General features: G+C 37.7%; 1 protein-coding gene across 1 annotated transcript; it reads right to left on the bottom strand.

The window, feature by feature from the left end:
* Positions 1 to 8,165: 8,165 nt before the first annotated feature.
* On the bottom strand, positions 8,166 to 8,642 carry LOC136222911 (auxin-responsive protein SAUR21-like). Its single transcript, XM_066010598.1, has one exon. It carries the CDS (start codon positions 8,581 to 8,583, stop codon positions 8,299 to 8,301), a length of 285 nt encoding a protein of 94 aa, XP_065866670.1. The 5' UTR covers positions 8,584 to 8,642; the 3' UTR covers positions 8,166 to 8,298.
* Positions 8,643 to 12,915: the final 4,273 nt, after the last annotated feature.

Consider the following 12,915-nt stretch of genomic DNA (forward strand, 5'->3'; position numbering starts at 1 on the left):
GCTGATATTGTAAAAGGTTTGAGGCTCTACCTTTAAAGAGCTCAGTAGAGGATTTGAAATCTCGGAAGTGCTCCGGGGACAGGACGTAGGCTTAGAAGAAGTCGAACCTGGATAAATCTGCTGAGTGAAGTATTTCTAAACCTTAACTCCTTATTTATATTGCTTGCTTAAAACAAACTAAAACTGACCAAGTAAAAGAGGTCAAGCTGAGTTGTGCGCTGCCAACGAATTAGTTCAGGAATAGACTCTAAGTGTTATTTCCTGACCTAAGCAACGGAACTGACCTAGTCACTAGTTGACTAAGCCAGAGTCTTGTCGATTGATCAGCGCCGCTGTCATAAAATCTTTTCTTAAGAAAAAGAAATTTGCCCTAATCTTTAAAAAAGGTCAAATAGTTCTTAACCCCCCCCCCCCCTTGGAACTATATTTGCAACCTTACAAGGGACCAACAATAAGGGCTCTGAATGAAGGAGCACTGGAGGAGCATGTAAATGACACATTAATTACACTCATCCCGAAATGTGAGTGCCCGGTTTCCTTTGCCCACTTCCGCCCTATCAGCCTGTGTAACGTAACGTACAAAATCATCACAAAATGAATTGTAGAGAAACTGAAACCGTATCTTACGAAGCTAGTTGGGCCGATGCAGAGTAGCTTTGTCCCAGGAAGACAGGTCACTGATAATGTTATTTTGCTGCATGAAGTGGTTTCCTCTCTGAGAAAATGCCAAAAGAAGAAAAAAGGAATGGTCATAAAACTTGACCTTGAAAAAGCCTATGATCGAGTCAGTTGGGACTTTCTGCACGAAACCCTTGTGAAAGTAGGGATCCCAGTAAATCTAATCAGAATAATCATGACATGTGTTTCTACAACTCACATGCAGATCCTATGGAATGGAGAGAAGAGCCAGGGATTTAATCCAACCTGAGGCCTACGGTAAGGGGATCCACTCTCCCCTTACCTCTTCGTGCTTTGCCTTGAACGTCTGAGTCATATGATCCTGGATGCAGTTGCAAATAAATCATGGAAACCAATCAGAGTCTCAAAAGCAGGGCCGCTGCTTTCCCATATCTTCTTCGCAGACGATATTGTGCTACTAGCTGAGGCATCCAGACAGCAAGCAAGCCTTATACAGAATATCCTCCACAAATTCTGCGATTCCTCGGGGCAGAAAGTGAGCCTCACAAAATCTCGAGTCTTCTTCTCATGTAATATGGACCACCGGGGTGAATGGGAGATATGTTCAGATTTGGGAATTGAAGCAATGAACGACCTGGGCCGCTACTTAGGGGTGCCGATCCTTCATAATCGTGTTAATAAACACACATATAGCTTCGTGGTTGACAGAGTGAAAGCTCGGCTATCTGGGTGGAAAGCTATCTGGGTGGAAAGCTAAGTGTCTATCTTTCGCAGGAAGAACAACACTAGTGAAATCAGTTCTCTCTGCGTTGCCTATGTATACCATGCAGACTACTATCCTCCCAATCAGCATATGCAATAATTTAGACACCCTGAACCATAGGTTTCTTTGGGGTGCAAAGGAGGGAGAAAGACGAATTAGCTTGGTTAAATGGGATACAGTATGCCAGAGCCGCAGGAAAGGGGGACTTGGAATTAAAAAAACACATGACTTTAATTTGGCTTTAGTAGCGAAGCTCAGTTGGAGAATCTTGAATGAGCCTAAAACGCTTTGGGTTCAAACTTTGAGCCAAAAATACATGGGCGGAAATGCAATTGCTGAAAATATCAAGGCGAAACTGGGGCATAGCCAAATACAGAAGTGCATTGTGAAGCGAGCTGAAATACTAGAGAAAGGGCTAACCCGAGCGGTGAAATCGGGCCATCAAACTAGTTTCTGGATGGATCGATGGGTGGATGGTAGCCGGCTGATCGACAAAATTTATGCTCCTGTTCCGGAAGCGGAGACCAGGAAAACAGTCTCAGAGTATTGGGAAGTAGACCCTGGATGGGATTGGCATTGCCTGAGCCAATACCTATGTGTTATTCAAACTTGCCTCACACGTTCTGATGGTGGATTTGCAGGAAGAAGACGGGTGGTACTGGGAGGAGACGGCATCGGGAATGTTCTCTATCCGATCAGCCTACTCTCTGTACAAAGGAGCAACGCACGGATTGACAAACGATCAAGAAATGGGCTGGGATCACATATGGAGTTTGAAAGTGACGGAGAGGATGAGAGCCTTCTTGTGGACCGTAAGGCATGAGGCGATTATGACGAACCATAACCGAAAGAGATGGCACCTGAGTTTAGACGACAGATGCCCATCGTGCTTGGACTCAGAGACTATTATCTACGCTCTTCGGGACTGCAGAGAGGCGAGGAAGGTTTGGGATTACCTTGTGCCTGCCAATAGACGGACGGAGTTTTTTAGAACACCCCTGAAAATCTGGATGGATGGGAATTTGAATATAACAGTGAAGTGGAGAGATCTGGAGTGGCCGAGCCTGTTTTCTATAACTTGTTGGTGGATCTGGAGGTGGAGAAATGAGGTGGTGTTTCTGTCAGAACCTGATTATCGTGATAAGTTGGATTTCATACTGTCACAGGCGAAGGAGATAGCTACTGTCTCCGAGAGCTGTAACGTGATGAACCAAGGGTTTTACACCGATGTGTCGATCTGCTGGAAACTGCCGGAAAACGACTGGATAAAAGTGAACACGGACGGAGCAAGTAAATGGAACCCGGGGTTTGCCTTTACAGGAGGGCATATGCGCGACAAGAATGGGAACTGGAAGGGCGGGTTCGCTGGAAATCTGGGTATTTGCATAGCAGATTTGGCGGAACTTTGGGGGATATTCTACGGGCTATCTTTAGCTTGGAAGTCAGGGTTCATACTAGTGATAATTGAATCAGACTCGAAGAGGATGGTGAGGATGGTTAATGAAAGAGGAAATTGCTATCATAGATACAGCTGGCTTGTTGAGGCGACTAGGACGCTCATAAAGCGGAATTGGGATGTTACAGTGGCTCATATCTTCAGGGAAGGTAATAAAGCCGCTGATTGGTTGGCGAACTTCGCAGGAACTCTCTCTCTAGGTCACCACGAGTGTGTTGTGCCGCTTGCAGGCCTCCAGAATATCCTTGACGCTGACATGAACGGTGCAGCAACGGTCCGCCGTGTTAGAGTATAATGTTTCTTTAGTTGTGTTTTTTCTTTTCTGCTCAGGGTCTGACCCCTCATTGTTACAAAAAAAAACAACTCTTAAGAGTGTCATCTGTTGAACCGATGGTGAATGTTTGAAATTTCCAAGCAATATTATCAATTTTTTGCAATTTAGCTTTTTTAATATAAAAAAAAATTAGTTGCCTACCATTGTCCATTTTTATGATAATATTTATAATTAAATTAAATTATGTACAAAGTATTGATTTGTAGTGTCATAGTGTCAATTTTTAAAGTCGTTAACAAAAGTTGTAAAAAGCCATATGAATGAATTAGATGAAAAGTTCAGGAAGAAACCATCTGCCATGTTTTTAAGGATTGTGCGAAGAGTAAAAATGTGTGGAGGAAAGTGATTCCGGTCCAGCTGCTACCTGATTTCTTTGTCCATTCTGATTATGATTGGTTTATAGATGGTATTAATGGTTTGTTATTGCCTGAGCTAGAGCATGGTGCTATCCTCTTCGTCGTTGTTCGTCACCAGCTTTGGCAGTGGAGGAATACTGATATCTTTAGAGAATGAGCTATTGTTATTCTTAATCTATTTGATTATTTCTCCAAGAAAATTAACACTATTATTAATAGCTTCAAGGGGGATAATTTAGCTAGTACTAGCCAGAGAACTGTTGAGCATCTATTGGGATGGAGTAGACCGGGTGAAGGGATTGTGAAATTAAATGCTGATGGCTCGTGCCTTGTGGACGGCAGAATTGCGGCTGGAGGGGTTTTGAGAGATGCTGGTGGCAATTGGGTGTCTCGCTTTGCTCAGAATCTGAGGGTGGGATCTTCCTTTACTGCTGAGCTCTGGGGTATCTTATCTGGGCTGAGACTGGCCAAAGATCTGGATTTGAAAAAGCTGCTCATGGAATCTGACAACCTTGAAGCGGTCAAAATGATATCTGATAATAAGGCTATGTGTTTAGGCAGCCAAAACCTAGTTAAAGAGATCAAAAGATTGTGTTCTTCCTTCGATACCATCATCTTTGGACATGTGTTCAGGGAGCAGAATAGGGTGGCAGACGGCCTTGCTGCTGAGGGCCATGCGAGGATGTTAGGAGTATCAACCTTCTCTTCTCCTCCGGACTTCCTTTTTTCTTTGCTGTCGGATGATCGGGTGGGGGTTAGCTTTCCTAGGCTAATCCCGGGTTAGTTGTTGGGGTTTTTTGTTTTTTTCTTTCCCTTTCCTACCAAAAAAACAAAATAAAATATTATATTTTAATATGATTTGTGTTAAGTTTTTTATTGCAACCACTGTTTGGAGATGAATCGATTGAGCAAGAAAACATTTGGATTTTAATTTTTAGATTTCAAAAGTATGTGTGTAACAAAGGTAAGTATATGTTTTCCTTACAGGGTTAGGCTATGCTTACTTTGTTTTTAACAAAGTAAGTCTTACTTTGTTTTTTCCACCATTGGATGGTGATGAACTTTGACAAAGTAAGCTCATCTAATGGTAGAAAAAACAAAGTAAAACTTACTTTGTCAAAAACAAAGTAAGCATAGAAGGCACATTTCCTTACATTAAGAAGGTACTCAGAATTGTATAAGATTTCTACAAACCCAGGATAGATTGAACAATAGAACATTTGGGTTTTAACTGCTAGATCTAGAAAATAAGTGAGTAACAAAGGAAACTAGTTATATATGTTTTCGTTAAATTATGAAGGTAGTTCCATACAATCACTAATTGTAAATTAAATGATAATGATGCATTCGTTGTTACCACAACCAAAAGAAGAGACCATGAAGCTAAATATTAGACTCTACTTGTTTCTTTTACGTGTGTCCCAAAAACGAGTTGTTTTCAGGCTTAAATCTCCATGATGGAAGAGATACGTTCATAGGTAACAGTGATCCATAAAATGTCTCGGGATTAAAAATAGTGAAAATAAAGATGTTTGACAGAGGTACAAACAGTCAAGAATATTTGGTGTATACTAGATTTGAAGAAAATATGTGATTTGTTTAAGCACTCTTAGATAAAAAGGGGTGTAGCTTGGTTTTGTGAAAAAAAAATATCTGAATGTAATGTAAGATTCTACTATTTGTGATTATATCTAAAAAGATTGGTGCATTATTTATCTTGGAGGGATAAACATAAACGATTTGAAGTAACTAATCCAATAATTGAAATTAAAGGATCGGACGTACCTTGGTTTAGCCGATTAATCTCGTTACAAACGGAAACGGTAGCAGAAACAGATCTAATCACCACGATCTTTGTACCACCGGAACCAATCAACCACTCGGTGTTTAGCCGGGAAGAATGTGTAATCCACAGACTAGAAAACGAACTGATTGAGAGATCGAGAAAGAGAGAGAGGTGCCGGAGGAGGTAGAGAGGAGAGGGAGAGGCTTTATATATGTTTTTATTAGGGTTTGGTGTATCTAATTACTCCATCTCATAAGATGGATTTGATCCGTTCCATTTCGGGCGAGTCGGATTAATCCTATTAATCCTAATACGACCTTTGTAAGACCAAGTAAGGGATGGGAGTAATGGTTTGAAATTAAATGTTAAGAGGAGATTGTTAAATATCTAATTATTAATTTTAAATTAATAAAATAATAATAATAATATTAAAAAAGTAGAAAGAAAAATAAAAAAATATAAGATCATGGCAACCTTTTATATTAATTTGTTTACATACGGTTTGTCAAATTGTTGACAAAATGTGTTTGAATTATTACCGAATATTCTAATGTGTTTGGCTATGAAAAATATATGTAGTATCCGTTTGTTTCTGAAACTATTTTTTTCTTTTTTAATACTAAACAGAAAATAGAAATTGTTTGGTAAAATTCTAAAACCGTTGCTTTTTATATACAAAAACAACTAATATCTATTACCTATTATCAATAGCTGACAGCATGAACAAACAGCAAACGAAACTGCTGAAAGGGTATTATGGAAAAGTCACCCAAAATCAGTCTAGATATGTAGTAGGTTGAGTAAAATGGTTAAATATGTAAATGGGCCTCCCATTTGACCTATTTTTGTAATTTACCCTATTGAAATATCATATGTTATCAGAGCTTCCAGAGGTCTAACAACCCTCAAAGTCTTCTTTTGATCTCTCTTTCGTCTCAAAAAAAAGCACAGACATGGTTGCTAATGGCACCACCATTGTTGCTTCCTCCAACATTGTCTTCTCCTCACGTGTTCCCTCTATAATTCCACTATCACCCACCAGATTTCCCAAAAGTTACATCCTTCAATTACTTATTGTGTTGTGGCGAACACAGTTGATGTCATACTGTTGGATGACTCCTCCTACAAAGTAGTTCCAAACAAGACTTGTCAATTCAAAGTTCAAAATCTCGGAACAAAATGACCAGCAGGTTCAAAGCTGGATTATCTCTTATTTACGAGATGTTTTGCCTTAGTTTCTTGGTGCTGAAACGACATGTTTTGTATAAGCTCATTAATGTGTATGTCAGTGAATCCGGGCCTCAAATTAGAGACCTTAAATATCTTTTTCATAATCTTTGATGGGAGAACGTAGTATCTCATCTTATTTACAATTTGCTAAACTTATCAGTGATTAATCGAGTGTCTTTCAACATCTAGTGATTGATTAAGATTTGATAGAAGCGACACTTGATAGACTTGGCCATGCCTATAGGCGATTTGTTCGTGCCACTGAAGCACTAATACTGAAGCATGTTTCCTTTCATTATTTAACATGACGCATGTTAATTGAAGAACCGCAATTGAATAACGACATTGCTATGTACTCCAATTTTCACGTTTTGTCCAATATTCTGATTGAACCAATTAGAGGGGAAGAGGACGTGGGTGTGCCCAACAATTCTCGTAGTTTTCGAATCGCTTCAATACTACAGTTTCAGCCTCATTTGATGTCGGTTCCATTACTTGTTTCAATTGTAAAGGTTCTAGTTGTAAAAGATTAACATAAAAGTTATTATTGGACCTTTAACTATCACTTTACGATTTTAGCTCAATATGTTCTTTGACATCGTATCAAGTCCAAGGGACATTGATATTCGCGTAATAGAGTATATCATATATTAATGTTGTTGTATATTAGTCTTTAATGTTGGTGTTGTGGGAATTTTACATGGAAAGAATAAGAAGGAAATCTCTATTTTATATTGTCCAGAGACATCTGTATTGTCTAGAGACATCTGTGTTGTCTGGAGACATCTGTATTTTGGATAAAGATAAAAGAGTTTTATAACTGTTTGACAAGCAACTTTTTGGTTATAAATATCTTCAATCCTTCATACCTTTTCACTTACTGTTTTAATTATTTCAAATACGTTCATAGGAAAATTAATGGAATTGCTATCATTAATTTCATGTTAAGGAAATCCTAGAGGAAACTTAGTCAGAAACCCAATAGCAATTGATAGTGGAGGCTAATATTTCCTTAAGGACAGTGATTAATCACGTCCATATTTTATGTTTGTGATCCCAAGTTTCTAACAAATTAATGTAAAAAAATACATCATTTTAGATAACGATCAAATATAAAACTTTTAAGAAAACTTCTTAGGTTAAAGGTTCCATGAAGTCTTTTATAATTATTATTGGTTGCTTCCATAATAAAAAATTGTTTATCTTGTACATGTGGGTAAAATTGACCCAACCATGTAAATATTGGATTTGAATTTCCTTAGTAATTTCTTTTTGATATATAAAGTTTTGCTAATCACTACCGGATTGATCACAACACAATCTGCAAATTATTATTTTTTTTTTTTTTTTTTTTTTTACATTATCGGATTCAACTCGGATTTGAGCCGGAAAAAACCTTTGAATAGGTAAACCATGTAAAATAACAATAAAAAACCTTGTTTAGCAATTCATAAGACTCGAATTAGAGTACAACACTCAAAAAGATATACTTTATCCTTGTGCAGAATAACTCAGCAATATCTAGGCAATTTATTTCGTATATCCCAAATATGGATTCGAATTAAAAATTCATAATAGCAACAATTGCTGAGCATGAAATATTAAGGATTGGAACCTGATTTTGCTTTCATTTCTCAATGGTAAAATTGGTACACATGTGAGTTAGTATATGTAAAATTAGAAAATCCTGGTCTACCTATTCTTTCTAGCATCTGTTAGACAATATATTCAGGTCTACAAACTGAAAATAAGATCAATGAAGACTTGTTCAGTACAAGGAATAGTTAAACCACCCATGGGATGATTAAACCCAAACTCTTCTTCAGCTTGAGCCAGCAAGTTCTGAAAGGAAGGATGCTTCAAATATGATATTGGAACTGTGAATCTCTTCTTCTGAGTTTCTCCAACATATACAGCCAAGTGACCTTTTGGAACATCTAAACTTTCCTGTGATTGTGATGAAAGAATTCTCCTTACAATCTGCTTTGCACTTATAATTCTAGGCATCCGAATACCCATTTTTGAGTTCTTCTTGTGATGGATGGAATTGAAAGTAGAATACAACTTCAATTTGGCAATGTCTTCCTACTCTTGGAAAAGACATATTTATATAAGTATATTAAGCCATAGGCATAGGTTGTGATAGATAATTGTGTGGCTATTGCAATGTGGTCCCTCGTACGGATAGATTTTAAAAACAAACCACGTGGTTTGCCTCTTCTACTTATTTTAGATGATTATGACTCGAGCATGCAATACACCTTTTCTTTCTTGGTCCACCACTGGATAGTGGACACTCAGCTTTCTGTCATGATCTTGGCTCTTCCTTACAAATAAATGGATTAGCAACTTAATAAACAACTAATTAATTAGTATTTAATTTGTGGGTCAAAATTGTTGAGCCCTTTACGCATCAACAATGACAAGTAACATCCAGCACTCAGCTGCACCACCAAGTACGTACTTTATCATGGTTCTACCTAGCTACTAAACTTTAATGATTTGAAATAAAATAGAAGAAATTAGTTGATCATGTGATGATGTTTCTCATAGGATATGAGTCAAGTAGCACTGCTAATTTGACTTGGAATATCTGTTCACCTGAGTTGTTGAACTCATTATTATGCTTGCCGTACAGCTCGAGTGCATAACTTAATTCATAATCTTCAAACTTAAAAGTGCTTAATACATCACAAGCCACTAACTTAAATAAAAAAACTGATTGATTCCTCTAAAATTACAAACGAACTTATTTAAACAGTTATTTAAATTTGTTTAAGTTGATCTATTGATCCTTAAACTTGTTTAGATTGATTATTAGTCTTCTTAACTTGCATTATATTTCAAAGTGTCTAAAGGTTTTTGGACTTAGTAAAGAAGTTTAAGTGGCTAAAACCAATCAAATTTTTTGGACCAAGTTTACAAAACTAGTATGTATTAAGACCAAAAAATTTGATACATCATGTATGATCAAGATAACACCATTCAAATCAAATCGCTAGCCAGCAACAAAATCTTGCCAATTTTAACACATTAATAAACATTAACTAAATTAATGATTTAAAAATCGGATCGGACCGGTCGGTCCAATCATGAACCAGTCGGACATCCAGTTTGATTATGTATAATTCGAATCAATGTTATTGACCCAATGTGACCCGGTGTAAACCGATCAACCGGAAGAAACCTGGAGCCCCGACTTTTTGAAAAATAAAATTTAAAGGTAAAAATAAAGAACTAAAATCTTATAACTTTAGATTTTATTTTTCATTTGGGTTTGTTTCTCTCTCAGGTCTAGCCGTCTCTTTTTATCTTCTCTATCAAAAAAAAAAAAAAACCATGCCAAATCACTAAATCTAATCCTCAATTCTCAACTCCAATCTCCAAGGTGGTGTTTATATTTGTTCACTTCCCTGATAAAACAAATCTAACCGTGCGGTTTTCATCATTCATAGACTTTAACAACCATGTAGTATTTGATTATTTAAAGTTGTATATAGATGTACTAGAATTGTAGGGTAGAGATTCAAAAAAAAATTTAAAGCTTGGATTTAATAAACCTAAATCTAAGGATTAAAGACCAAATTCATTTGATAATTAAACGCGGCTGCCTAATTGCCAGTGCTTCAATTTATTTGATAATTCAAAATCCAAATGAGTAGCAGTGCAAATCTCCAATCGACTCTGGCATTAATAGAATCATGGCGGTTGTTCTTCCTCCTCCTAGTACATCACCGACGAAATCTACTGCTCCCCAATCTATTTCTTCCTCCTCCTCCGTCACCGAACTTCCATTCGAGTTTGCTTAAACTTAAGCCTTAAAAAGGTTAGTTTGATTTTTGATTTTCTGATTTGATTTCTTTTCTTCTAGTAGTGGTTTTGGTTAGTAGTTAGTTATTCTTCAATAGATTAGGATGTCATCTTTGTTGTTTTCTTTCTTTAATGGTTGTGTTCTGTTCTTCGTTGTTTCTGACTTCTTTTTAGTTTTTACTTGATTTGATTAATGGAGACGTGTCCTTTGTTTTGATGAATGGAGTCTGGAGATATGTCTTTCACGCCATTTCGTTGTTTTGACTTTAATTGATATGCTCTGTTCTTCGTTGTTTATGACTTTAATGGCTATGTTTTGTTCTTAAGAAGCATTGCAGGAGATATGTCTAGTGTTGCTGTACTTGTTTTGTTTGTGTTACCAAGGTTTAGTTAGAGCATTTTTGGGTATATTTGACAAATTAGTTAGATCTTTTTCTTTTGTTACCAAATTTAATTTCTAGAGTGAATATGTGATTTTTTTTTATGTCCGGTTTATTACTGGAATTTTCAAGCATTTGATTAAGAAAACTAGAATGATGACCAGTGAGGTAAACGAGCAGAAATCATGTGAATTTAATTGAAAGGATATGAAATCATGTTAAATCAATTGAAAATCAATTTCTATTAATTATATTGAATTTCGTACTTGATTAATTGAAAATGGTTTCATTTTTTTTTTTTTTTTTTTTTTTTTTGCTAGAAAAGGAAACTAATGGACCAAAGATCACCGAAATCTGATAAATCTACACATAGAAGTAACCCTGAAAAAGAAAAGTATAGATGTAGCGGGTGGCAGAGCCATGACCTATAGGTTGAAGGGGCTAAATCGTGGACAAAAAAAAAAAATTTAAACGGTACTTCAACATATTTATAAAATATATATATATAAGACAAATTATATCATAAAAATGAGAGTAGAAGTATTTGTGTAACTATTGTAAGGGGTTTTTTTTTGAATCAAAAAATAGACCTTTCAATAAATCGAACCGGACAATTTGTCCTGTTCAAGAACCAAAGTTACCCACAAAGGCGCTACAAAAATACAAGACGAATTAGCATTGGAACGGGAGTGTCTAGCAACTAAGTGAGCAGCCTCATTCGCTAATCTTGGAACATAAGACACCGAGAAATCCCGGTTGTTTAACAATAATAATTAGCAATCCTGAATAATAGATCCGAAATCCGATAAATCATCCTGTCGTTTAGACACTGCATTAACCACATTTAAGGCGTCTGATTCAAACTCGACGTAAGCTCTCTGATTTGTGACTGCCCAAAGGAGACCCTCTCTCAATGTTAAAGCTTCAATCATTGATGGCGTGAACAGACCTTCCCATCCTTTACTGGGGAAGCACAAAAAGGAACCTGTTTTATCCCGTATTATGGCTCCGGTGCCCCCTGTATCCGGCTCTTGAAATATAGCACCGTCCACGTTGCATTTCAAATAACCCCTTCGTGGACCGCGCCATTTTGCTCCTTGCGGGTGATGCTCGACATCCGTTGATACCGCTGTTACGATTCTGCACGTTGCCGGTACTGGTGCCTGTAGTTCGCGCTGTTGATTCCTAACTTGCCCAACATCCGCATTCGGCAGGCTCATCTCTTGTACTTCGTAGTTCGATTCTGCTCCTGCAATTAGGAGCGGCCTGCTATATTCACTACGGCCCCTTGTCTGCTGAACTCCCTGCTGTAGAGTAATCCCCGATGATCTGCAGGTACCGACCGCTGCATCTGTATTGGTTCAAACGGTTCTGCCTTGCAGATCCACGTGTGCTCGGTATTGGTTCGAACGGTTCTGCCTTGCAGATCCACGTGTGCTCTTGCCCTCCATTCATACAGTTGCAAATTGCCTCGTCGAATACATTCAGCTACTGTTGTTTCTATCTCATTCTAGAGCTTGTTGTTGCGCTGCCTCCATATCACAATCAGAACCATGACTCTTTTTGACAAAAGATCTTTGCTAATTGCTGAAGGGTTTGCCATCAGCCACTGTATAGCCATATCAAAATCACCAACAGGTAACAAAATGCCTACTTCCCTCCAACATTCACCTGCAAAACAACAAAGTGAGAATAAATGTCGATAAGTCTCATCCTCCTCTCCACAATTAACACATTGCACTGGCACAGGTATATGTCTGCGGTTAAGATTGGCTCTGGTGGGAAGACAACCCGCACACACCTTCCATATGAAGGTTTTCCACTTTGGAGGAATGTTTAACTCCCACAACACCTTCCACCCATCAACCGGCGTTCTATCATGAAGCTCCTTCTCAATCGCTCTATACCCCGACTTCGATGAGTATAACCCATCCTTTGTGTGGTGCCAGATCTAAATATCTTCCACTTCCCTAACAGGTAACGGAATAGCACACACTTTTTGAGCTTCCTCTTCACAAAGACACCCATACACTCTCTCCTTATCCTACACTCTAGACCCTTCCATAAACAATTCATTTACCTTCATATCATCTAGTCCATCAATTCCAATAGAGTTGATAGTGAACTTTTATGCATTAGGTACCCATGGGTCCTTCCATAC

Source organism: Euphorbia lathyris, chromosome 3 (genome assembly GCF_963576675.1).
Source record: "Euphorbia lathyris chromosome 3, ddEupLath1.1, whole genome shotgun sequence".
In the NCBI taxonomy this organism is placed as follows: Eukaryota; Viridiplantae; Streptophyta; class Magnoliopsida; order Malpighiales; family Euphorbiaceae; genus Euphorbia; species Euphorbia lathyris.

Excerpts from the sequence above, each read along its gene's own strand:
- LOC136222911 (XM_066010598.1), bottom strand. The coding sequence starts at position 8,583 with ATGGGTATTCGGATGCCTAGAATTATAAGTGCAAAGCAGATTGTAAGG.